The 25,737-nt window shown below is 27.2% G+C and overlaps 1 protein-coding gene across 1 annotated transcript in view; it reads right to left on the reverse strand.

Annotated features, from left to right (window-relative positions):
- Nucleotides 1-25,737, reverse strand: part of LOC111622781 (ryanodine receptor-like) — a 420,607-nt gene that overhangs the window by 221,336 nt on the left and 173,534 nt on the right. Inside the window, exons 43-51 of the mRNA XM_023365203.1 lie at nt 24,121-24,298; nt 21,016-21,180; nt 16,162-16,355; nt 13,261-13,458; nt 11,626-11,763; nt 11,383-11,535; nt 6,681-6,796; nt 3,342-3,502; nt 158-256 (exon numbers count right to left, since the gene is read on the reverse strand). Of these exons, the coding sequence (XP_023220971.1) occupies nt 158-256; nt 3,342-3,502; nt 6,681-6,796; nt 11,383-11,535; nt 11,626-11,763; nt 13,261-13,458; nt 16,162-16,355; nt 21,016-21,180; nt 24,121-24,298 (1,402 nt within the window). The remainder of the gene's footprint in view (nt 1-157; nt 257-3,341; nt 3,503-6,680; nt 6,797-11,382; nt 11,536-11,625; nt 11,764-13,260; nt 13,459-16,161; nt 16,356-21,015; nt 21,181-24,120; nt 24,299-25,737) is intronic.

Here is a 25,737-nt window from a genome sequence, read left to right on the forward strand (position 1 = left end):
ATTATCAATATTTTATCTAGAGATTTTTTTTTGTCTTTTTAAAACTAAAAGTACTCATAACAATAATTACATTTAATCAGTTATAAAAATAAATTTTAGGTTATTCATCAAATAGATTATATAATTTAAAAATAAATAAATAAATGAGAAGATTTACTTGTTCTTTTGGAGCACAACGAAATTCTCTTGTTTTTTTAGCTGCCACAGCAGATGGTAAATCAGACTGCTTAACCTCAATATATCTTCTTAATTGATCCTTTAAATAAAAAATTATTCTTTAGCTTCATTAAAATATCTAATTTCATTTAATTTTATAAAATCATGAAGCTTTATTTCAAATTTTGTATGTGCATGTATGTAAATGTACAACCATAATTTATATTTTTCACAGAATTTATTGCCTATGTTACCTTTGAAGATTACAAATGTGTGCTTAACATAGAATATGTATCCTTGAAAATTATTTAAATTAGATATTTTTAATATTTCTTAAAAACATGTGAAGACTAACAAAAAATATTAAAAATGTAAAAAATTAGCCTAAATATATATCAAACTTTCATTGTCACTTTAATTAGTTTAATATTAATATTGTCTGCAATAAATGTATTAATTGATCTAGCTCAATTCTGTCAATGTCATGTAGCATAATTTTTTTGTAATTTATATCATAACTATTTTACTGTTTTTACAAATATAAGAATATACACTGTATTTATCTGATTCCAATGTTTTTCTTATAACTTCTTATTATATGTTTGTCAATGTGTACATTAATTATTAACAGAACAATTATACTGGTGTTAAGATTTTTACACAAGAACTTTTTCCTCAATTCTTGTGTAAAAATCTTAACACCAGTATAATTGTCCTGTTAATAATTAATGTACACATTGACAAACATATAATAAGAAGTTATAAGAAAAACATTGGAATCAGATAAATACAGTGTATATTCTTATATTTGTAAAAACAGTAAAATAGTTATGATATAAATTACAAAAAAATTATGCTAAAAACATATAATAAGAAATTAAATAAAGACAGTAAGGCAATAATAATAATTTTTCTTATAACCTTCTACTTCTCTCCTTATCCACTCCAAATTCCTGCAAATCCATGTATCTCTTTTGTATGCTTACATATTTTCTATAGATTATAGTAACAGTTCTCATTATCCCTGTATTCTCTTAATTTACTATGTATTCAGAATAATTTTTTATATATATTATCTCTACCTTCAGCATCATAGATAAGTTACACTGATCATTTATTAATTACATATTCTTGAATTGTTTTCTTAATCATCTCATGAGAAATCAGAGAGATATCCTAAGATGAAATAAACTTCCATTAGCTCATGTTTTGCTTTTATTCTGCAATTTTAAGTATTGGATTACAGAAAAAAATCATTCGTTTGGTTATAAAACAGAATTTTATTTAAAACATTTCATTCTGTTTTCTTTTATTTTGCAGCATATTATATGATTTAGTTTCAATTCAATAATTTTTGTATTAAAAGATGTATTAAAATTATACAATTTCAGAGCAAGCTGAATGTTTTTATTTTAAATATATCATATTATAATTATATACATAACAAGTCTGATATGTTATAATAAAATGCATCTGCACAATAAGCAGGAATTGCAGATTTGAATACACTCTGGATCAATCTTTGCTTCCAGAATATTCTAAATTAGATTTTTATTTCTAATTTTTAAATTTAATAAAAGATAACAACTTAACTGCCTACCATTAGTTCATATTACATAATATTGAATATCTTTATAATTAATTAACCATATTATAATCCAAATTAAACTGGCAGTATTGTTTGTGTTATTATTATTATCATATTTAAAATTTAATTTTTGACATTTTACTTGTTATTTGTAATATCGTAAACATTAATTTGTATCTTATTTGCTAGTATTTAGATAAATGTAAATTTTTGATTTACTAATATTTTTGTGGAATTTTTAATTTATATACATACAAACATACTAGTTTTGTACATATTATTTTCAAAAGATATCTAAAATATCTAAAAGATTCAACAAAAAATAAGATATGAAATAGTTCCTGCACAAATGACAACATCCCTAAAAAGATTTCATTCAATAAAAAAATGCATCTTTCAATTTTTGATGCTCTACAACAGTGTTTTTCAACCTTCTTGAATACACGACCCCTTTACAAGTTAAAAAATTCTGACGACCCCCCACGGCCATATTAAAACTATGTCAATGATTTTAAAAACTACGAATTTAATTTTCTTTCTGTTGAGATTTAAATATCGATCAAAAAACTAATTGTACTGTAAAATAAACAAGCACAGCCTTCTCACTGAAATTGTAGTTTTTTTATTGTAGTGTAGGACCTACAAACACTTGTCTTTTTCTTTTACCCGCAACCTCCCGTGTATGGCTTTGTGACCCACCTGGGGGTCGCGATCCACAGGTTGAAAAATACTGCTCTACATCATCTACTGTATAAAAATCATCAAAATTAAAGGAAGACATTCAATAGCATTTCTTGTTAATCAAAAAGCAAAACATATCAATAGTAGATAACATAAAATAAAAAGAACATTGATAGTTTTACATGAACAGATGTCAAACTCGTAAAAACAGAGAATGCTTTTAACCATTTGGTCTCAAAAACAAACATATCGCAAACTTTTTTTTTGACAATTTGTTTGAAACAAAATGCTCTTGAATGCAATGTTTAAAAATTGTGAATACAATAACAGGAAAAGCAAAATATATATTTTCCAAAGGTTATTCATTGTGTAAAGCTATGCCAACATATTAGGTATATAATATCACTTTTATCTGCCTATTATAAGCAGTCATTATGGATAGGTTTTTAAAAACCCACAGAAATTTTTTGGGAAGTGGCATAATGGAGCAACAAGCTGTTCTCACAACCTGTTGCTCCAGTGCTCACAGCACAGAAAGAGTAAAGAAAAATATAAATGGAAACAACTATTTTCTATACAAATATAGTAAAATAAGTAAGTGAACTTTACAAGTTTGATTTTGCAGTAGTATTTCATATATGACAGGCAAATATAAATAAAATATCTGCAACTTCCACAGTAAAAACAATTTTCTTCACTTTTCTGATCTCTCATTTTAATTTCACAGATATGAATATACACTATAAAGAACTATAAACTAAAACAAACTATAACAAAATTAATTTAATTTTATAAATGAATTGTTTATAAAATAAAAATATACTTTCCTATTTAATTGTTTTTATATTCAATTTTATTGCTATCTGTCTAAAACACTTTCTTATATATTATTATTAATAATGAAGAATGAACTTACAGTTTGTATTTCTCCTACATAATCATCGCAGTATGAACATAGAGCTTCCACTCTATGTCTTAATTGTAGATCACACAAGTGATGAAGAAGATAACACATTTGTAATTTTGCACCTTCAGGCAAATTCATTTGCATTAAACCTTTCACTTGTGATTCATTTTCTGAAAACAAAAATTTAAGTTATAATTACAATGAACTTTGTTTCTACTTTTATTTCATTAGTTGTATTTAAAAGTGTTATTAAGACAAACACTCAAATCACCAAAAACCAGCAATAAACAAGAAATTTAATATATAAAACAAATGTTTTTACATTAAATCTAATGATCATCAAACAATTATCTTCAGGTTTCTAAAATCAAACAGAATATAATATATTTAAATTAGAACAAACAAAAAACATTATGCACATGGAGCCTGGTACATGCATGATGCAGAAGGCATAACAATAAGCAAATAAAATAAACTAAATAAAAATAAAAAAATAATAAGAAAAATACAAATAAGTTTATGAAAGTTTACAGAGTGCCTTCTATGCTGGTGAGACCCTCTGACTTTTTTGTTAAATGTAACTATTATTCTTTGATCTATGTATGTCAATTTATAATCTAAATAGTGTTATTTAATTTGTAATATGTTGATGATGGATGGTCCACTGTTGAAACTTTTGTATCTATAAGCTGATGTTAAATTAAGTTAGGCCAAAAACATCCTTTTGCTATAAAAAAAAGAAATTTATTTCTAACAAGAACTGAATAGGCTTATCTATGCATATATGGTGGCTAAACATAAATAATTTTTTTACTAAGCAACTATTGGTAGTATATTCCAGCTATCAATACTTTTTATGCTATCTACTGGTAAGGCATACTGGCTTGTTCTGACTGAAAATAAACCAGTATTATACTGATGATAATTTTGTTTCTTTTATCACATATACATCATTTTAATTTGTATTTTAAATTAAATTATAATAAAAATCCAGACAATCTGAGAATACAGACTTTTGTAAATTTCAGAGTATGTTTTCTTTGCATATACAGTAGAGCCTTGATTATCCGACTCAATTGGGGACTGGGGTTGGTCAGATAATTGAAAAGTCAGGTAACCGAAAAGTATGAAAAAATCCATTATTAGTATAGTATATTAGTATATCCCATGTAATTAGTATATTAGTATATCGCTATTAACCTACTTTGCGTTGAATTTTCATCAATGTTAAGCCTAACAAAAATTTTTTAAAATAATAATCGTCGCTATTGTATTGTTAAAAATTAGAAAATTAAGCCTCGTTTAAATACTGGCTCCCTTTCATGGTCGAATGAGTATTGCCAGCTAAAACACATAAAAATAATATTAAAGTAGCCAAGACATAGCCAAATATTGTAGCGCCACATCACTAGCGGACATTTGAAATTTGCCGACTAGAACGGTCGGTTAACTGAGGTGTTGGTTAATCGGGGGTCGGATAATCGAGGTTCTACTGTATTCAGGAAGCTCAGCTACAATAACAATACAGTAGTACCTCAGGATACAAATGCTCCAGCATATGAAATTTTCAGGATATGACATGAAATTCAAACATATTTTTGCTCCATGGTACGAACAAAAACTCACCATACAACATTACATTAGTTTGCAGCGCCATTTTTTTTCCACTTCTGTTTATTGGTCTCAGTCCACATGTTTGCTTCATTGTGGAAGGACCTCGCTCGATAAAGGAAATCTTGAGATATTATCAGAAAGTGACTGATTTTATTGAAAAAAAACATCCCAAAAAGATTCACACTGGCTGTATTGCTGCTCAGAGTAATGACATTTGCCTAAGTCATTTTAGAAACATTTTAAAAAGTAGGCAAAGCCAAACCTCTATGGATAGATATTTTACCAAGCGACCTCTATCCAGTGAAAGTGCTGGTGGAAGTGANTCCGGGAGGACTTTTATGGGGAACTGGCCTCCTATTTAGTCGTTATTGGCAAGGAGAAAACCCGGAAAACTCCAAGCAGCCAGCCTGTCCGATCGCGGCACGAACCCACGACCGAACTTCCCAGTGTTTAGGGTCCAGTCACTACCGCTATGAGCGGCAACAGAGACCACTCGGCCACTGGTGGGCCAACAATAACTTAGAAAAGATTAAAAAATTAGTGTTATTTTTAAGTTATTGTTACATTATGTTATGTAAGTTAAGTTTTAGTATCATATCCTTTCTCCCTCTCCTCCGTCACCAGTTTACACCTCCACCGTTGTCTATCCTCAAAGGTAAAGTGCAAATAAAACTACATTTTTTTTTAATCAATTATTATTCTATTATGGTTATTTATACATTTACAACTACAAAATGCATTTTTCACTGTTTTCCTTACTAAAGTTTTTTTTTCAATGTACTACTTAGCTTTAATTTGAGTGTGTTTTTCATGTTGGAATGGATTATTTGATTTTACATGTAATCATATAGGGAAAAATGATTCACCTTACCACATTTTCATGATACGATCTCAGTTTCGGAACAGATTAATTTTGTATCCTGAGGTACTACTGTATACTGTGGTAAATTCTTTATTCAGCAAAGTCAGAATAAACAAAGTATCATAGTAATTAATTGCATTTATTATGGTTATTCTGTAATTTTCTAAAACAAAGAATAATAAATGTGTATGCCAATATTTTCTCATTTATAACAAGTCATCATATTTGCTCCATAAATTTTTATTTAACAGAGCACTGTTCTTTTTGAATGACTTCAAGAACAATTTGTACTATAATATTTCATATTAAAAATATTATCATGATTAATTATTATTTTTCTAAATTACTCCTTAAATTTGAATCTTAAAGTTGTCCTGAGAATCCAAAAAATCCAGAAATTGAACCATCATAATCTCTGAGCAGTCCAGGTTTTTGGACTTTTACTGTAAAGTAATATTAAAAGACTATTTTATTTCATATTAATTTCCTATATAAAATTTTTATTCATACTTCACAAAATATATTTATAAATAAATAAATAACTATTTTTAATATTTATTCATTTTTCTTGTATAAAAATAAACAAATATTTGAATTTACTAAATTTGATTTTGCAATTTCTTTAGGAATTTCTGCAATATTTTGGAATAGTTAAAATCTGTATACGTCTTTATCTGTTAAAAGTTCAAGCAGAATGTTANAAATGATGTAATAAAATGTTTAATGAAACCAAATGTCAGTATACGTCTTTATCTGTTAAAAGTTCAAGCAGAATGTTATTTGCATTTATAAATATTTATATCTTGATACTGCCCTGTATATAGTTTCATTTCATAAAAAATATAATTTACATATATATAAAAAATACAAACCTGGATCATAATTTGGGTCAAATGTTTCAGGATCTATTAATATTAATAGCCATTCTAAATCAGAATCCTCCAGTAAGCCAATCAATAATAATTTATCAATTAGTTTCAAAAGTGGACTGAAATAAAAACAATTAAAAAATAAAATTATTTCATCTTTTCCTTATTTATTTACTTTTGAAAACACAAAGATTTACTTATTCTACATATTATACTATATATTATATAATACACATATATTATTTAAACTATTCTTAAATAGATTTATTTAACTTATAGCAATAATTAATTTAATCTTAATCTCCAATATAAGGTTTTATTTGATGTTAGATAAAAGAAGTCACAATCATTTCCATGCTGCTTTCTTTAGGAGCACAGAAAAATCAAAATGCATTACACACTTTCAAGCTAAACAGTTCATCTTCAGAGTCAGTGCAAAAAAAACTAGATTTAAAAACATCTATAAAATTCTGATAGTTCAAAAAGCATCAAAGGTTAGAACCACTTAAGACATTAAAGTTTAAATGCTATAATGTAGCTTTCCAAAAAATTTAAAACACAATACAGCAATAACAAAAAATGAAGAAGTTCCATTATAAGTTAAGCAAATTGTTGCAGTACCTTTCCAATACATACATTGTGCTTATCATTTGCCATGTATTTTTATGTTGTAGATACAATTTCCATGTGTTAGAGAATATTTCTGTGTTCTTGACATTAACTACATACACACAATTTTGTAAAGGTTTTTCTTATATTTCTGAGCTCCTGGCATATCAAAATGTTGATAAATGCAAAAAAAGAAAATATCAAAATTTTGACTAATCACCATACTTTCTGTACGTTATATTCAATAATAGCTGGAATAGCAGTAAGATAATTTTTTCAAATTCTAGTAAATTTCATATTCCTAACATTCACAGTATGTTTTCTTTGCATATATTGAATATTATATTTTGTTACCTATAAATAGAACAAAAAATTTTCAGTAGCAGAAGCGCCATACATGCAATGTAAAACACTTTCATATTTTGCACCAGGATATGAAAAATTTTGATCATGCAAGAAAATTATTGCATCAATGAAATAATTTGCATCTTGCATCAAACCTGACATGTTTTAACTATCTAGAATGTATGAAAATCTATAATACAGTTAAGAGTCAAAAAGTGATCAATTATAAGGAGACTGATTCCTTATCTACAGCATGGAGAGTGTGATCACTTCTACTACTAGAAACTTTTTGAATTAAATTCTATTCTAAAAGTTTTCTAATTTGAATTCTGTTCTATTTAATGAGTGTTGTTTGTCTTTGCATTCAATATAGTTTATCTGATAATGTCAATTTTTAAATGGATGAAAACATTTGTATGCATGGTCTGTTGAGGATTTTAACTGCACTTCATGTTTGTGAGTGCCTTTATTACATTTAACCATTAGTATGGTAATAGATCTTATATACCATTTAACTAAAGATAATGCCCTACTATAAGTATGAGGTCTTGGCTGAGGTCCAAAATCTCAACCAAAATTTGTTTAAAAAAAATTGTTTTATATAAAAATGTTTTTGTATATAAAATGTTCTTCTGATGTTTATATAAAACATCAGAAAAGAGTTGTTTTGTGAAAGATTTAATTAAACAGGAATTTAACCTTTTCTCTGATAATCACAAAAATGATGTAATAAAATGTTTAATGAAACCAAATGTCATGTGAGTGCAGCCAGCAATATTTATAACTGGGGTAGAAATTCTTAACTCTGAGTAATGGATGAAAATCACAACAATTTAATAAACATCTCTAAATTCAGTCCTGAATGGTTCTGGAAACAAACTAGGGTCCAATTGAAAAAAGAAAAGAGAGTGACCAGGACCAATCAGAATGTTTAATTCGTGATGTGGAACCTTTAAAAGGCCTGAAACTCAAGGACACAAAGGCTTTTTTCAGCAAGAATGTCCTATTTTTGAAAAAGGGATATGTATGAGTTGGAAACAAGCAACCAACAGTGTGTCAGTTCCTCCAATTTTTTTTTATGAGTGCACTATCCTTTAAGGACACCAATCCATTAATAAGAAAACGCAATCAGCCCCAGGAACCTTGTATTATCAAACATCATATCCCAAAGAACATTAATGTTGTCAGGACTTACTGTTTATCCCATCAAACTGGTTTTAAGAAAAGATCTCCCAAACCTTTATAAGATGTCTTTTTGTATTCTAATAAATGGATATTAATTGTAAATGGAGTTCTTCCCTTGGTGTCTGATGCCACCACCCACATGCGTTGTTCACACCTTCTCACCATCCTGAATGACACCTGTGGCATTACGCCTTATATTTTTTTTTTTTTTGTAAACTGTTTTGTCTGTTTTGTCTACACCTATATTTCTGATCTTGGGAAAGCTTGTCCATACATGTTTCTTTGTATAACTGCAAATCTAGGATTGCTCCACTTTTCCTGTTCAATTGTGAAAAACTGATTGGGTGAGGTTTGGAAGTAATCCCCAGAAACACAACTGAAACAAGGATACTTTACTCTGCTTTAACTACTGAACAATTGAGGAGAGACTTTACACCAACCAAAGCTGAATATTATTGGGCTAGAAACGGCTATAATATAATAATTTAAAAGACAATTTGGCATTAGAGTTAGGCGTTAGGTGTCATCTCTTAATAAATTTAATAATTATAATTTAATTAAATAATTTAAATAATAATTTTAGAATTACTGGAAGAAAAGAATCGGCCAGAAGCAGGACTTGAACCTGCAACTCCTGCTTACCATGCAGATGTGTTGCCAATTATGCTACCTGGACCTTTGGTCAGATCTCCTCTTCCAGCATATATAAACTAATGATATAACCATCAATGGTTATTACAATGCCAGCTGGGGATGCATTCAGCGCCACTCTGCATGGTAAGCAGGAGTTGCGGGTTCAAGTCCCACTTCAAGCCAATTCTTTTCCTCCAGTAATTCTAAAATTATTATTTAAATTATTTAATTAAATTATAATTATTATATTTATCAAGAGATGGCACCTAACGCCTAACTCTAATGCCAAATTGTCTTTTAAATTATTAGTATTATAGCCGTTTCTAACCCGATAATATTCGTCTTTGGTTGGTGTATAGCTTTAAACATATCAGGTGTAGTAATGATGTTTGATGAGAGACTTTACTTTTGGCTGAGATGAGTCAGGTCAGATGGGAGTTCCCTCTCTTTGTAAGAGAAAAATTCTGTGGGCTAGCAAAGGAGGTTGTCAAAAGTAAGCATGTGGTGTCATGATCTTCAGATTGAACAGACACATGGAGAATGAAAATGAAGGATTGTCTTCAAGGACAGATAATTGAAATCATAACATATAATGTTACCTTTCTGCTTGGTATTCTCTATTAGAGTGCCCTTCTTTTTGAAATCCAACAAGAGGGCATAGTTGTCCAGTGAACAATACCATCTAATAGTATTGTTCATGTTGCCATCCTTGGTACTGGTTGATTTTTATAATAAATTTAGTTTTAGCCATACTTCTTAATTTTAGTTTATTATTAATACTTAGAATAAGCTTAAATATACTAATATTATGACTGTGTATTGTCAGTTTAAAGTTTGTTATTTGCATTCTTTTTACCCTAGTCCCAACTGAGTTTGTTGGTGAGTATTATTGTTTGGTAAATCCCCACTTGCTGATATCTTGGGTCTAGTGAGGTTTTTTTCTTTATACATGTTTTAGTCTCTAATAAACTTCTTGTATTTTGTTTACAAGTGTGCATTAATTCTTTGTCCATGATCCATACAAACTATCTTAACATCTCACACACCTCTTCCTTAAATAGGGGTGTGTCAACCATGTTATGCTAGACAAAATTGAGTCCATGATAAAACATCATAAACAAAGCATCATTCAAAATTTTTATATAATTAATAAAATCAAAACTAGCAAAAGACTAAGCTTTTAATTATATTTATTCAAGCAGTCACAAATACATTTTTGTTATAGCAAACATTTTTCTAACTGTTAATTTTGTAAAACGTCCTCAAAATATATTTTGTTATATAAAAATGTTTTTGTATATAAAATGTTCTTCTGATGTTTATATAAAACATCAGAAAAGAGTTGTTTTGTGAAAGATTTAATTAAACAGGAATTTAACCTTTTCTCTGATAATCACAAAAATGATGTAATAAAATGTTTAATGAAACCAAATGTCATGTGAGTGCAGCCAGCAATATTTATAACTGGGGTAGAAATTCTTAACTCTGAGTAATGGATGAAAATCACAACAATTTAATAAACATCTCTAAATTCAGTCCTGAATGGTTCTGGAAACAAACTAGGGTCCAATTGAAAAAAGAAAAGAGAGTGACCAGGACCAATCAGAATGTTTAATTCGTGATGTGGAACCTTTAAAAGGCCTGAAACTCAAGGACACAAAGGCTTTTTTCAGCAAGAATGTCCTATTTTTGAAAAAGGGATATGTATGAGTTGGAAACAAGCAACCAACAGTGTGTCAGTTCCTCCAATTTNAAATTCTACAAAAATTACAAAACTAAAGATTATGATTTATATAGACATATGTTACATTTAGATAAAAGAACACATGCAGCAAATAGCATCAATTCAGTTGGTTAAACTTAATGTACAGAACTGACTAAGTATACATTTTGCAATTGTGAAAAAATTAACTAACTTTATACTTTTACTTACACAAATAAATTTTCATTGCTTCCACCAATTGGATCTCTATTTGGTCTATTTCCTTTCCTAACAGCATCATCTAATGCTTCCATAATAAATTGTTTCAAAATATCCACAGGAAAATATGGAGTACTTAGAGTTTTTAAAGAACCAATTTTTTCCCTAAATAAAAATATTAAATATTTAAATAATTATCTAAGAGATTCAAATTATATCATTATAGTATTTTATGATTATCAAATCTTTATTTACGATGTTGGTGTCATAGTCATCTGTGGACGAATTGAAGAACTTTGTAGAGTTGATATTTGATGAATACTTGCTGGATCTTCATACATTGTTCTTAATTCAGGACCCATTGGCACAATAAATTCATTTTGTGTTAAACTCCTTTAAAATTAAAAACAAAATTTATATACAAAAAAAAAAGGAAGGAAAAAATGTACACTATTAAATTTTGGATTTTTTGATCTCATATTCATATTCAAAATTATTCCAAAATAGTCAAACACTTAAACAATTTATATAATAAATTTTTAGCCTCTAAAAATACTATGAATATTGAAAAAATTCAATATTCTTAGTACCGTATTTTGATGAGTATAAGTCGCTGTCAAGTATAAGACACACCCCTATTTTGAGTCAAAACATTTAGAAAAAAACTTTTTTAGTAGGATTGTCTAAAGATGCATTTTATTCATTTTTTTTATTCAAGAATATGACGGATGGATGAATCGATACCTTTATTAAACTGAAATAATCATCATTTCTTAATGTAAACTCAGAGGTCACATGATGACAGTTGACAGAACACGGCGGCGATGACTCGTGTGTCGCTACTCTGATAAACTAAGTACTCTAGCCATTCAGTTGAGGGACCATCTGCTGCTTAACGAACCACTGCACAGGTTGGTCCCTAGAGTGGACCACTACTGTAGATAATTTCACTGTAAAAATAGTTACCTGTTGAATATAAAATGCACCATGATTTTGAGCCCCAAAAAGTAGTAAAAAAAAGTGCGACTTATACTCATCAAAATACGGTATATAAAAAAATTATGTAACAAGCAAACTTTATAATTAAATAAATTAACTAAATTGTTAATTTAAAATTAAAAACAGTTTGTTCATTTATTTTACTTATAAGATATAATTAAAATAAAATTAAAATAATAAAATAAACTTTCATAATAATAATATATTAATTTGATTCTTGCATGGGCATCCACAGAAAATTTGAAGTTAAAGCTTGGAGACAAATAATTGTCAATAAATTTTTCAATTATTTAATTTTTTGGGTTTTTCCCACAAGTAGATTATGGACTGCATCAAAGCATCCCATGGTTGAGGGTGTAAGGTTATATATCTCAGACAATTTTACAATTATACAGTAATACCTCGACTTACACTACCCCAACTTATGCAAACCTGGAGTTACGTGATTTTCAAATCTCGTGGATTCGTCTTTTGTTTGAGCAGCACGTAGCTCTTGATTACTCACTCCCCCCATACTATTGTTCAGCTTACATGTTCGGATGTGTCGCGCGGAATCGATGCCTAGTTACAATTTATTTTGTGTTTGTTATATCTACAGAGACTTGAGAGACCATATGGTGATTTCTTGTAACCGTGAATAAATCAAAAGACGAGATAAGATTAACGAGAACATTTATTAGCTTACATACATCCGACTTGGATTTTACAATAATTGCAAAATTATACCCCGACTTACGCGAATTCGACTTACACAGTTATCGCTCAGTCCCACCTATCACGTAAGTTTGGGGTATCACTGTAATTTATGAAATATTTTACTCAGTCTCAGAAAGGAAAATGCCTTATTTGCCCCCCTTTGTGGATGCCCATGGATTCATGTTTCTTAAATACCTTGCTCTAGCATGAAATTCTAGATGAAGTGCTACAAGTAAATCTGTAAATGCTATTCTCAATGGTCCAGACATATAATCTGATTGAATAGCATATCGTAATTGTTTTTCATCAATATGAGAACATATAATATGTGCTGCATGATGATTGCCTTGAAAACAAAGGGCTCCATACAAAGCCAATGTATGGGCATGAAAGCTAAAAAACAAAAAAATTAAATAAATATAAAATTCACTTATCATATAAATTACTATTTATGTAATTAGAATAGAAATAATATTATATAAGCCATTTCAGTTCTTAATGTATAATTAAAATTCCATACAATAAAAATATTCTTTTAAAATTTAATTATGCTTTGTATAAAATATTTAATTAAATTATAGTAGCTCATTGCTTTTAAATATAAATGGTTCCTAGAAAGCTCATTAAATGAGTCATTATAAATTAAATTTTAATTTCCTATAGATTCAGTGTCATAAATGGAAGTTATATTTCTGAAAATACAGTTTGAACTAAGTAAAGCCATACCAAGATGGCTAACAAAATAAATATGGCATTTAATAAATCATAATAAAATATTTTTATCAGTCATAAAACAAAGTTCCACTTTAATTTTTTAAATTTATTTTATAAATACATCTATCATTTTTAGATACAGTTAAATATCTTACAAAAATATTTATAAAAACAAAGTTAAAATATTCAAAAATGTTTAATATGTTGTGTAACAGTAATATCAAATACAATATAAATACAGTAGAGCGTCATTTATCCAAATCAATTGGGGACTGAGGTTGTTCAGATAACTTATTTTTCGGATAACCAATTATGTACGAAAAAATATATTAATTTATCCCGTGTTGAAATTTTTCTCCGTTGCATGTCACTTCACGTTGAATTTTCATCGATGTTAAGCCTAACAAAGACTATTGTATTGTTAAAAATTATTTTTTTATTTTGTACAAACAAAATAAATATATTGAAAATATATAAAAACAATAAAAAATTATACTTCAGAAGTTAATTTAGTATCAAAAACGTAAAATATTTGAGTAGCCAAAGACATAGCCAAAGATTACAGCGCCACAGCACTGGTGAAAATTTTAATTTGTCGACTGGAATTCCTTCGGATAACCAACCTTCGGATAAACGACGCTCTACTGTATTCTTACAGAAAAATGATAAAAAAATTCCTTAAATTTATCTTAAAATTATGTAATCGTAAGTTTCTGAAATAAAAAAATTGATATAATTTATAAAAGTTTTTTTCAATTATAAATAAAACAAATTATATTAAAAGTTATTTATATATTTATAAATTTAGAAAACAGAATTGAGTTTACACAGTTAATGCTCAATCTGATTTATTTTTTAATATTTAATTTTTTAAATTAATCTTTCTTATAAATAATAAACAACACAAAGCCCAATGCATATACAGACATAACCAATGATTGCCTTAAATATCGGGCTATAATCTGGCTAATTAAATGATTAATATAAAGTAATTTGTCACATTATTAATTTAGTTAAGAGATGGCGCCTAATGTCTACCTCTTGTGACAAATTACTTTATATTAATCATTTAATTAGCCAAATTATAGCCCAATATTTAAGGCAATCATTGGTTATTAATCTTACTTAACTGTCTGGCATACAAGTCAAAATCTGGAATATGTTATTATGATTGTCTAAAGAGCAAACTAAGACAAAATTCAAGAAGACTAATTTTCCTTAATTTCATGTCAGCTTCAGCAGCTCAAATCAAAATGTAAATAATATTTTCAAAAATTAGTCATAAGTCAATCCATTTTTTAATGCCATGCCAATAAAAATTTGCTATTGAATTTCCTTATATTGTACCAGACTAAATATCTGACTTGTAGAAATCTGGAATTGCCACAAACCAGATATTTTTGAAACTGACTAGATTTGAATTTGATGGATATAGTTGTAGTCAACTGTGTGGCTGCTTTTTTTTGTTTTGTTTTCCAGGACATAGATGTCACATGATACCAATTCCAGTGCAATTGCTAGCATATGATGCATTAAAATAGTTTCATTCTTTACTTTTGATTTGTTCATTTTATATTTTAAGTATATATTTAAAGTTGTGTCCAGAAAACCAAAAAATCCAGATATCCTGATCTCTTTTAATCCCAAGCTTTCCAGGCATTTAGTCTATACTAGATTGTATAACATTAAAAATTGATGGAAAATTTTTTTTATACCAGTAAACTTCAACAAAAATTGCTATTGGTTTTTACTGATTTCTATTTTTTCTTTTTTAATTAAAAAAAATGAATAAAATGCAATCTATTTATATTATTTTGCTTTTCTATAAATTTGTTAAAATGAAAATCAGAATGAGCAACTCTTTCTTAAAAAGTTCCATTTCTTATCAACTTTATAATCAAAATAAGGATGTCATGAACTCTGTTCCATATTAAATATACAATATATATGTTTTGTGATGATTATTTTAATTTAACTTTCTTCTAATTTTTGCATTACACTTAAAAAATCTGGTTGTCCATATTTCATATTATCACAGTTGAACTCTGAAAGTTAATTCAACTGCATTTGGGTGTTCATGTGTAATTGGAGTGCCTAATATGTTCATTTTAATGCCATTATAAAACACAGTATACTTTATTTAATTTATCAGATAATAAAATAAATAACTGTATTTGAGAGATAGCAAAACAGATATACTAAAAACATCAATTCAAATCTATCACAGTCAACAATAATTATTTTGATTGTTAATTATCATGTGACAATCATTTCTTATATTTTTCAAATATTTTATAGCTTTTTAAACTCAAGTTTGAAATTTTAAATTTTAATTATAGTAATATCAGATTTAGCTGTTTACAAATGATTTTCTTTTCTAACCTGAGTAGCTTTTCATGTTCAATCAGTTCTAATACATCTATACAACGATCTTCTTCTGGAATGTGAACAGCTAACATAGAAACAGGATCTTCACATAACATGCTCCATCCTCTAACTTCTGATAATTTCAATGCATGAGGCTTAAGATATTGATTTGGAACTCTTGCCCATTGATGAGGTTGTAAACATTGAACCTATAAATAAATATAAATGTAAAAAAAATAATAAGATAGATTCATCTTATCATCTTATTTTATTAATATATGTTAGTAAGTAACATAGATTATATAGATTATAACTACCATAATTTAGTGCATATAGTCCCCAAAAATATAGTCTGAAAAAATTGCTGATTTGAAATAAAGATTTTGCATAAACTGCACCAGCATATACCTGTACCTCCAAACAGGCTGTTTAAAACCTATTTGGTAAAACCTATTATCAAGTATATCTTAAATATTAAAAACGTTTTTTTTTTTCTTTTTCACTTCTGTTAGTAATTAATTTTAGATGCAATTATAGAATAGAATATTTTGAATAGAACCTTCTAAACTGCACAAGTGTCAAAAATACAAATAGCTGCTAAGCAATATCTTATTATTTCACTTTGTTTCTGTTTCATTATCAAATAATATTAATGAATAATAATAATAATAATAATAATAACAATAATAAATGCTTTGGTATTGATCTGGAATAGTACTAGCACCAGTATTTACTAAATAGGACCCAATCCACAAATATAATAATAATCTTATCAGCTATTAAATTACAAGTTTAAATACCTATATTTTAGCAAATAATGGTTTTACTGGATTAAAAGTTATTCTATCTGACATAAACTAAGTAGGATTGTTTAACAACATTGATTAAAGTGTGAATTTCTATGCAGAAAATAAATGAAAGAAAACTAAAGATAAAGTATATCTATAAAAGCTTTTGTAAGTTTTCAGGAAAAAAAAAACAATGGGAGATGAATATGTCTGAGGTATAAAAAGATTTTTCAAATTTTAATAAAGACAGTTGTAGTAAATTTAAACAAAAGAAAAATTGTTTGAGGTTTTTAATAAACTGTAAATTAAAACTGATAGGTAACTCATAACATTGCATAATCTGCAAGCACTTCCCAGTGGCGTAGGGGTGGCAAAATTTCACAATAAATAATAATAATATCTTGTAAAAATTTGAACCATTTCACTTCATATTTTCATCAAACCTATGATTCGGACCGATTGTAATGAGCATGGAATAGTGTTACCATCCAGACAGTCGGGATATCGTGCACAACCTGTCAACCTTTTTTTTTTTCTTGCTTGTACGATTTATTCATATCCATATACACCTCCAATATCCAATAGAGCTAGGTCGTCTAGATTACTTACGTTACTCCTACCCAAGTCTCCCTAGTCACTAACTGTAACTGATTTAGAACCGGCATGCACTGCACATTATTCTTCGCATTGCAAAATGACATACACATGTGTCAGGAACTTCTGTTCGAACAAACCTCATCTGCCGTCCAGGTCAGCTGACACCCACACTACGCAACTGGCACTTCCAAATTAACTTTTAAATACAGGTCATTCACAAAAAGTTACAGTAATATAAATTTTTCTTTTAATTATATTATGATAATAAATAAATAGTATTAAAGTACAAAAAACCATCAATACCTAGATATTACTGTTTTTTTTTTTTTACTCTAATATTATTTATTTATCAATAAACAAAACTTGGATATTTCAGTGAGCTTCTAGATTACGTTTTGTGTCTAGAAAAATTCTTATTCTATAATCTATCTTCATTAGTACTTTAAAAATTTAATTATTTACTTATTAAAATTACTATGAAATGAAATCATTTCTTGTCTCCAGTATCAAATAAATAGCTTAAAAAAGTTTCATAATTTTAATTATTTAGTCTGTATTATTAAATTTACAGTATATTATTTTCTGAGAATTTATCTTCACCTAATTCAATTTTATAATTAAAAATACTAAGTATCCTGAAGATTCAATTAATGTTAACACATTTAAAATTAAAATTTTAAAAAATGTTTAAAAAGCAGGCATGAGATTTTGGTATAACTAGCATACTTATGTGATATTTTTGAAAAGCTGATTGCTCTGAATCTCTCCCTGCAGTGAAGTAATATGCACCTTTTAAAGTTGATTGAGAAAATTTCAGCTTTTAAAAAAAAATTAAAACTATGGAAAAGAAAAATAAATGAAGACAGAGGAAAGGATGTTTTCCCTTGTTGCAACAGTGTTTGACTTCCAGTGGAGTCGATTTCTCTAAAGGTATGAACTCTCGAGGTATTTTTGAAGAACATTTATCACAGCTTATCACCTGGTTTGAGAAATATTTTCAAAATGATAATATTGATAAATTTGCGTGGATTCAAGATCCGTTTAATGCCAGTGCTCCATCCGAATTTACTGCTGCAGAAGAGAATCTTATTGAGTTGTCTTGTGACAATATGTTGAAAACAAAATTTAGCAGCATGGAATTAACTGAACTTTAGATATCAATAAAAGATGAATATCCCTTCTGAGTGGTACAGCTCAGAGAATCTTAATTTCATTTCTGACTTCTTATTTGTGCCAAGCTGAGTTTGTCACTGTGATAAAAACTAAGCATGTGATAAAAACTAAGCATTGCATGAAAATCAATGTAAAGAAGGAAATATGGGTGGCTGTGTCCAGTTTGATTTCAAGGTTTGAGAAAATGTGCGGTGATCAACAGGCTCATCCATCCCACTAATTATAATTAATTGAATTTGTTCAATTACATTTTTTTGTTACCTTAAATATGTTTTTATTTATTTTTTACTTAACGTCCTCACTCTTTAATTAAAAAGATATTGGCTATTTTGCTATTTCGCAAATTGTACTTGTTAGAATTTGACATAGGGCGCCTTGGGAAAATCTGAATTTAGCAAGGGTGCCGAGAATCAAAAAAGTTTGGGAACTACTGATGTAATGAATTTTCTCACATTTTTGTAGTAAATGCACAGTGAAAAAAAAAAATTATTTTCTGATTTAAGAATCATTGATTTTGCATAAAATAGCATTTCATCTGTCTATAAATTAGTCCATATATATAAATCAGTTATTACAATGTCTTAAATGTATACATATCATCAAAATCTGAACAAATTTTGCAAGTCATCTATTAATAAAATTCAATACATGAGCTTCAATCTGATAAAAAATTTCTCAATGGATAAATTATTCATTTAATTAAATCATTTGAAAAAATTTAGAAAAAAATGACATAAAGAAAGACCTAAACTCTCATAAACCAGATGAGCTGTGTGTTACATCATCTTGGTCCAAAAAATATTTCTCATGTAGATTTATAAAAATCCTATTTAAGATAGTTAAGATAACTTTCTTTTCCAAATCATTCTAAAACTGTTTAAACTTGCATTAAACATTTATTTAATGCAGTAAAAATTCCGAAACCAGAATTGTACAGGACTCAAACTTTCTGGATTAAACATGTTTTTTATCTTATGCAGACAAAACAAGATGGTCACTGCTTCAAAATGTAAACTATTTTTTTTTACCAATTTTAAATCTAGGCATAGTATTTTCTATATTCATTGAAGTAATCTCAAAATAAAAAAAAGGCTGTAGAAAAATAAAATATGTAACCATTAATATATTCTCAGTACAAAAAAAATGAGTGTTCTAAGTGAAACTGTTTTCTTACTGAAAATATAAGTCTTTAGATGCTATCTTAAGTGGTTTACTCGCTTAAATTCAAGCTTTATAATAGAACTGAAATTTGATACTCTCAAATTCTCTGCATTTGTCTTAGCTATAATTAAAGTATTCAACATATTTGGCAAAAATTTTTCAAACATGTCTGTTTAAGCATCAGGAAAGCAAAACAATTCTCTTGCTGTACTTTCCTCACATATAGTTAGTCTTCAAGATGTCTGTTATATAAACTCATACTATAATTAAATTATTGGATTTTACTACACCATTTTTAAGTTATATTGAAAAATAATTAATAAACAAACTTTTTATTATAAATAAGTAAATTTATCATCTCATAATACTTTTGATGTTAAGACCATTCTAATTTTAAATTTAATAATTCAGAAATATCTAGAGAGAAAGCTTGCTTGGGACAGACCTAAATTTGCAACCCTTGCAATTGTTATATTGATATATGCAGTCAATTTTCACTAAAGATGTTCTATTGTAAAAATCTAATAGGTTAGTAATCATTTTTTAAGTTATATATTACTAATAGTTTTTATATAATATATTAATAAAAGTTAAATTTCTTTGTATAGTACAGATCTGCTGACCTCAACACAAGCAGTTTTTATATATATAATCAAAACTATTCTCTATGCTATTGGAGAAATTAATAGTCATAAAATTTTTTTACATATAAAAAAAGTATTGTTAAATTCAAACTTGTACAGATAAGAATACACACAAATAGCATTTATATGTGCATATACTTATAATTTAGATTATGCATATCTACTGGCTCAAGATTAAAGACTATTTCCAAAAACATAGAAAATCAAGTTGTATACTTGTTATCATATCTAATTTTCAATTTTTTTGGAGATATAGCCTTTTTTCCTTGAGTTGGTAAATAAACTACATCTATATTAAGTAATTTAATTTTAATTCATCTTACATTCAAATAAATAAAATATAACATATAGTGGAATATAAGTAAAAAATAATAATATTCAGTCTGTAGGGATGATCAAAATAAATAAAATATAACATATAGTGGAATATAAGTAAAAAATAATAATATTCAGTCTGTAGGGATGATCAAAATAAATAAAATACCTAATATGTAAAATTATATTACCTTTAATCTTGGTGGACATTGTGGAACCAATAATTTTCCTGTACTTTGTAGCACTGCAGCAGATAAAGGCAAACTAGTACGTGTTCTACCTAATTCAAACTGTAAAATTTCCTTGCTAGTGGCTTCAAAAAACACAGCAGGGAAAAGTTTAGTACCTGGTTCCACCTAATTAATAATATAATAAATTAATTGCTAATTCATTTATATAAATTAAACAATAAATTAAATTTCAAACAATTTTAATAAAGTGAATATAATTTCAGAATTATGAAATATGTAAGCTTTCTGATGGATAAAAAATGGACAAGTATCTAGAGTGGAGTACAGACACTCCTTGACTTGTGATGTTTTGTCATATGATAATTCACATATGTGATGGCCAATGCAGAAGCACGGAAAAATTATTAGAATTTAAATTCAAGCTGCTCTACTAATGCATTAAAGATCTTTCTTGAGACTTTATGTATATATATATATACATATACATACCATGTTGTTATACCTTTTTGTGTTTTACAGTATACCCATTATGTCTGCAAAATGTCCCACTATCTCCTGCTACTAATAAAAAGGAGAGGAGGAAGGCTATTACTCTCAATGTTAAGATGATATCTAAGTATGACAGTTATGATGAGTACTCATGAATTTGGGCTATCACAATCAACAGTATGCCAAACTCACATTACATACAGTATAACCTTGCATATAGCTTATTTTTTTTTATTTATTTTTATTTTCAACTATACGATGTGTTTTTTGGAATTAATTCCATCATAACTGTATATATGATTAGCCTTCAACAAGAATAGTAAAGAAACCAATTATAATGTTAAAAGTTACACAATCTATCACTAAAATTATTGGAGAATATACACATAGCATTGTGGCAAATCAAATGAGTAAGAAACTAACAAACTCTAAATCAGGAATTCTTAATTTTTATGTCACAAATCCCTCTATAAAGTTCAGATAAAAGCTAACAGCCTTCTTGAAAAATGTTCATAAATAAATCTAGAAAAAATATTGCACTAAATTATTGCATTAAAAATTGATTATCTTTAGAATGGAGTTTTGTAACAGATACCAATCAATATATTCCTGGAAACTAAACTCTCAATAACTTGACACTCCATATAACTCATCATGTTGTTAAAAAAAGAAAAATTCTATTTATACCACTATAACTTAACACTAAGATCAAATAAGTCATCATTCTTCATTGGCAACACTTGATAATAGCATCAATTCCATGTGTTAACAAAGAATATATCCCTTTTACCAAAGTGCCACTGAAAAATGCCATGAGGCAAATGTTACCAACTCAAAAAGTAGCCACTAAATACCAAATATTTTTAAAATTTAAATTTAACTACAAATAAAAATAGACTCTATTGATACGCAGTTAATACATATATGAATTAGCACATATAATACCTTGTAATATGCATATAATAATAAGACATTATCTATAGGTAAATTTTTATATCTTCTGTAGCAAAGTAATTATTTTATGTTAGATTGTACTATAGACTTTTTTCTTGCTCTGAATGTAATAAATGATTTTTAATACATTAATTTATAGTAATGTATTATAAGTTGTGAACAACCCACCCCAGAGTCCATAAAACTCACCATTTTCAATAATTTGTTGCCTTCACAGTCCACATTAAGTTGAGTTTGCAGGACTCTGTTGTATTAACATAACAATTTTGGAATAAATTTTATAATTTTCCATAGAATAGAATTCAATTATAATTGTACTGATATTAAAAAAGTTGTTTTAAACAATTTTAAAAATTTTGTGGCACACCGATTAAGAACTAGTAGTTTAGAATAATTTAGAATTTTGTGCTTCTTTGTATATTTACATTTTAAAATGAAATAGTTTTAATTATTTGCTTTTTTCATAAAAATGAACTGTGATGCTCTAAAGTATTTCAGAACTTGTATCTTATGTCAATTTCAATAAAACAACTTTGGTTATTCTGAATAGATCTTATTAAATAAAAATTTAATAAACTTGTTAATTTCAAATTAAATTTTGATAGAAATTGAAGTGTCACCAAATGCATTCAAGCTTTATTACTGAAGTATGAAGTTTATTTCATTTCATACAGTCATTTTTATCACATCAACAGAATATGAAGAATACATATAAAAAAAAAATAATAATAATACTAAAAATATAAATTAAAAATATATAAATATAAAATTTTAAATGAGGATTTATTTATTGTGACATCATCACAATGCTGGGCTGCAATTTCTAATCATATTCTTAATTTATTCAATTTTAAATATATTCTATCAATCTCAAACTAACAATGTCTTTCTTGCCCCTGTACATCATGCTTTTCCTGATAACAACAGTCATGCCAGTCATCTATGTAACTCCATTCAAGGAAAAATTTTTTAATTGAATTCACGTAACTTCCAGTCTAGACCAGATGTTCGTATTTAGTTAATTGGGGTCTCCTACCCCTAAGCTTTCCATATGTGGTCTTGATTTTCATCTATTTAACATCATTCTTGAAATTAAGGAAGGACAGACAGATGAATGACAGTGGAAATTTATAAGTCTACAATTTTTTTCAAATTGCAGCCCAATTATATATAAAAGATTAATACTGGTTGGAGAGATTATAAAACACTAAAATCTATCTGGAATTTTTGTCTGTTTTAAATTATTGGTGAATTATATGAATTAGACATATTTGAAAAAGAAAAATGCTAACCATTCTGTATTAATCTGAACTTAAATCAAAAAGCATCATGATCTGAAAAGTCCCTTTACAAAGCACAAAAAACAATTCTCATCTTTATAAGTTTCTTTAAATTAAATAAGACAGTTTATAGAAGTTTGTTGATATTTAAAAATTTTCATAATAATCATTCTATTTAAGAAATGTCAAATATATTTAACACTGTAAAACTGCTTTATTAAGTTATATTTACTGTATGTCCTAATTAAAATATATTTGATATTAGATTTAATACTGTTGATTCAATAAGAAACAAATCAAACTAAGATTATTAAATTTTTTTTTACTTTATATAAATCTTTATTTTATTCAATATACTTTATCAAAATAATGTTTTTTTTACCTGAAATCTATGTTTAGTTGGTTTCCCATCAGCTGTAAATGTTATTGTACCCATTGATATATCGATATGACAACCAACATACATTCCTTGATTAGCACTCCTTGATGAGGAATCACCAGCATTAATTTCAGCATGCAATTGACCAGCACACACCATATAACAATCTTGTCTTTCATGTCTAAATTAAATTATATATATTCAAATTCATATTTTAAATAAGTAAATAAATATAGATGATAATATTAAATTTTAATTTATTTTATTTACACTTTAATAATTTAATAAGTCTGATTTATGATAAAATTATTACTACTATAAAGTTACCTAATTTAATTTAAGTTAATTTAAATATATCAGCAAGTATTAAAAACTTAATTAAATGACTCTTTAATATGATTATAAAATTTTTTAAAAATAATCTAATTATACTGTATTAACACGTAATGAGAGATCCCTGAGAGCACAATGCAATCTAGGGGTGTACTGATGGGGAGCCCTGTTGCAGGGGACTTATGCGGATTAGTAACACGTAATGTGCAGTTGTTTTCAGACAGATAGTCTTAACAAATTTTGACTTTTTGATTATTGACAATAAAAATAAATTTCTTGACAATTTTTTAGAAAAAGTCAGTTATATTTATTGTTTAGCTATTTTGTTTTAAAACTATATTTCATTTAGAAGTCTAAATGCTTGAACTATAAAATCCATCCAATGAACAAAGCAATAATATAAATACAGATATGTCACACTATTGATTGAACTATGAAAAATTATATAGAAACTACACCAAATTTAAATATTTCAAATATAATTTTTTTAAGCTATTTTGAAAACAAAAGTTTTAAATGTTAGAAAAACTTTAATATAAAATTGAACATAAATTTAAAATTCATAAAATAACAATTCTGAAATATTAAATAAATTTCAAAACCATAGATGATTATTCACTACTAACTGACATATGTAAAATAGCACAATTTTAACAGTAAAATTTTTAGATATATAAAATCTATAAACACAAGAACAAATACATGTTGTACTCTTGTGTTTGTAAAAACAGGGTGTATTCAGAGGATTCTTATGGGACCACAGTACTCCCTTGATACCAAAGCAATCAGTTTTGTTACTTTAAAATAAAAATAAATATAATAATGTATATCACATGACTTCAATTAGGTAAATAAGTAATTCTAAGTTTATTGAATACAGTAGAGCTTCATTTATCCGAAGGTCGGTTATCCGAAGGAATTCCAGTCGACAAATTTAAATTTTCGCCAGTGCTGTGGCGCTGTAATCTTTGGCTATGTCTTCGGCTACTCAAATATTTTACGTTTTTGATACTAAATTAACTTCTGAAGTATAATTTTTTATTGTTTTTATATTTTTCAATATATTTATTTTGTTTGTAAAAATAAAAAAATAATTTTTAATGATACAATAGTCTTCGTTAGGCTTAACATCGACGAAAATTCAACGCAAAGTGATACACAACAAAGAAAAATTTCAATACGGGATAAATTAATATATTTTTTCGTACATAATTGGTTATCCGAAAAATAAGTTATCCGAACAACCTCAGTCCCCAATTGATTTGGATAAACGACACTCTACTGTAA

The sequence above is a fragment of the Centruroides sculpturatus genome, unplaced genomic scaffold (assembly GCF_000671375.1).
Source record: "Centruroides sculpturatus isolate CEXI.00-Female unplaced genomic scaffold, Cexi_2.0 scaffold157, whole genome shotgun sequence".
NCBI classification, from domain to species: domain Eukaryota; kingdom Metazoa; phylum Arthropoda; class Arachnida; order Scorpiones; family Buthidae; genus Centruroides; species Centruroides sculpturatus.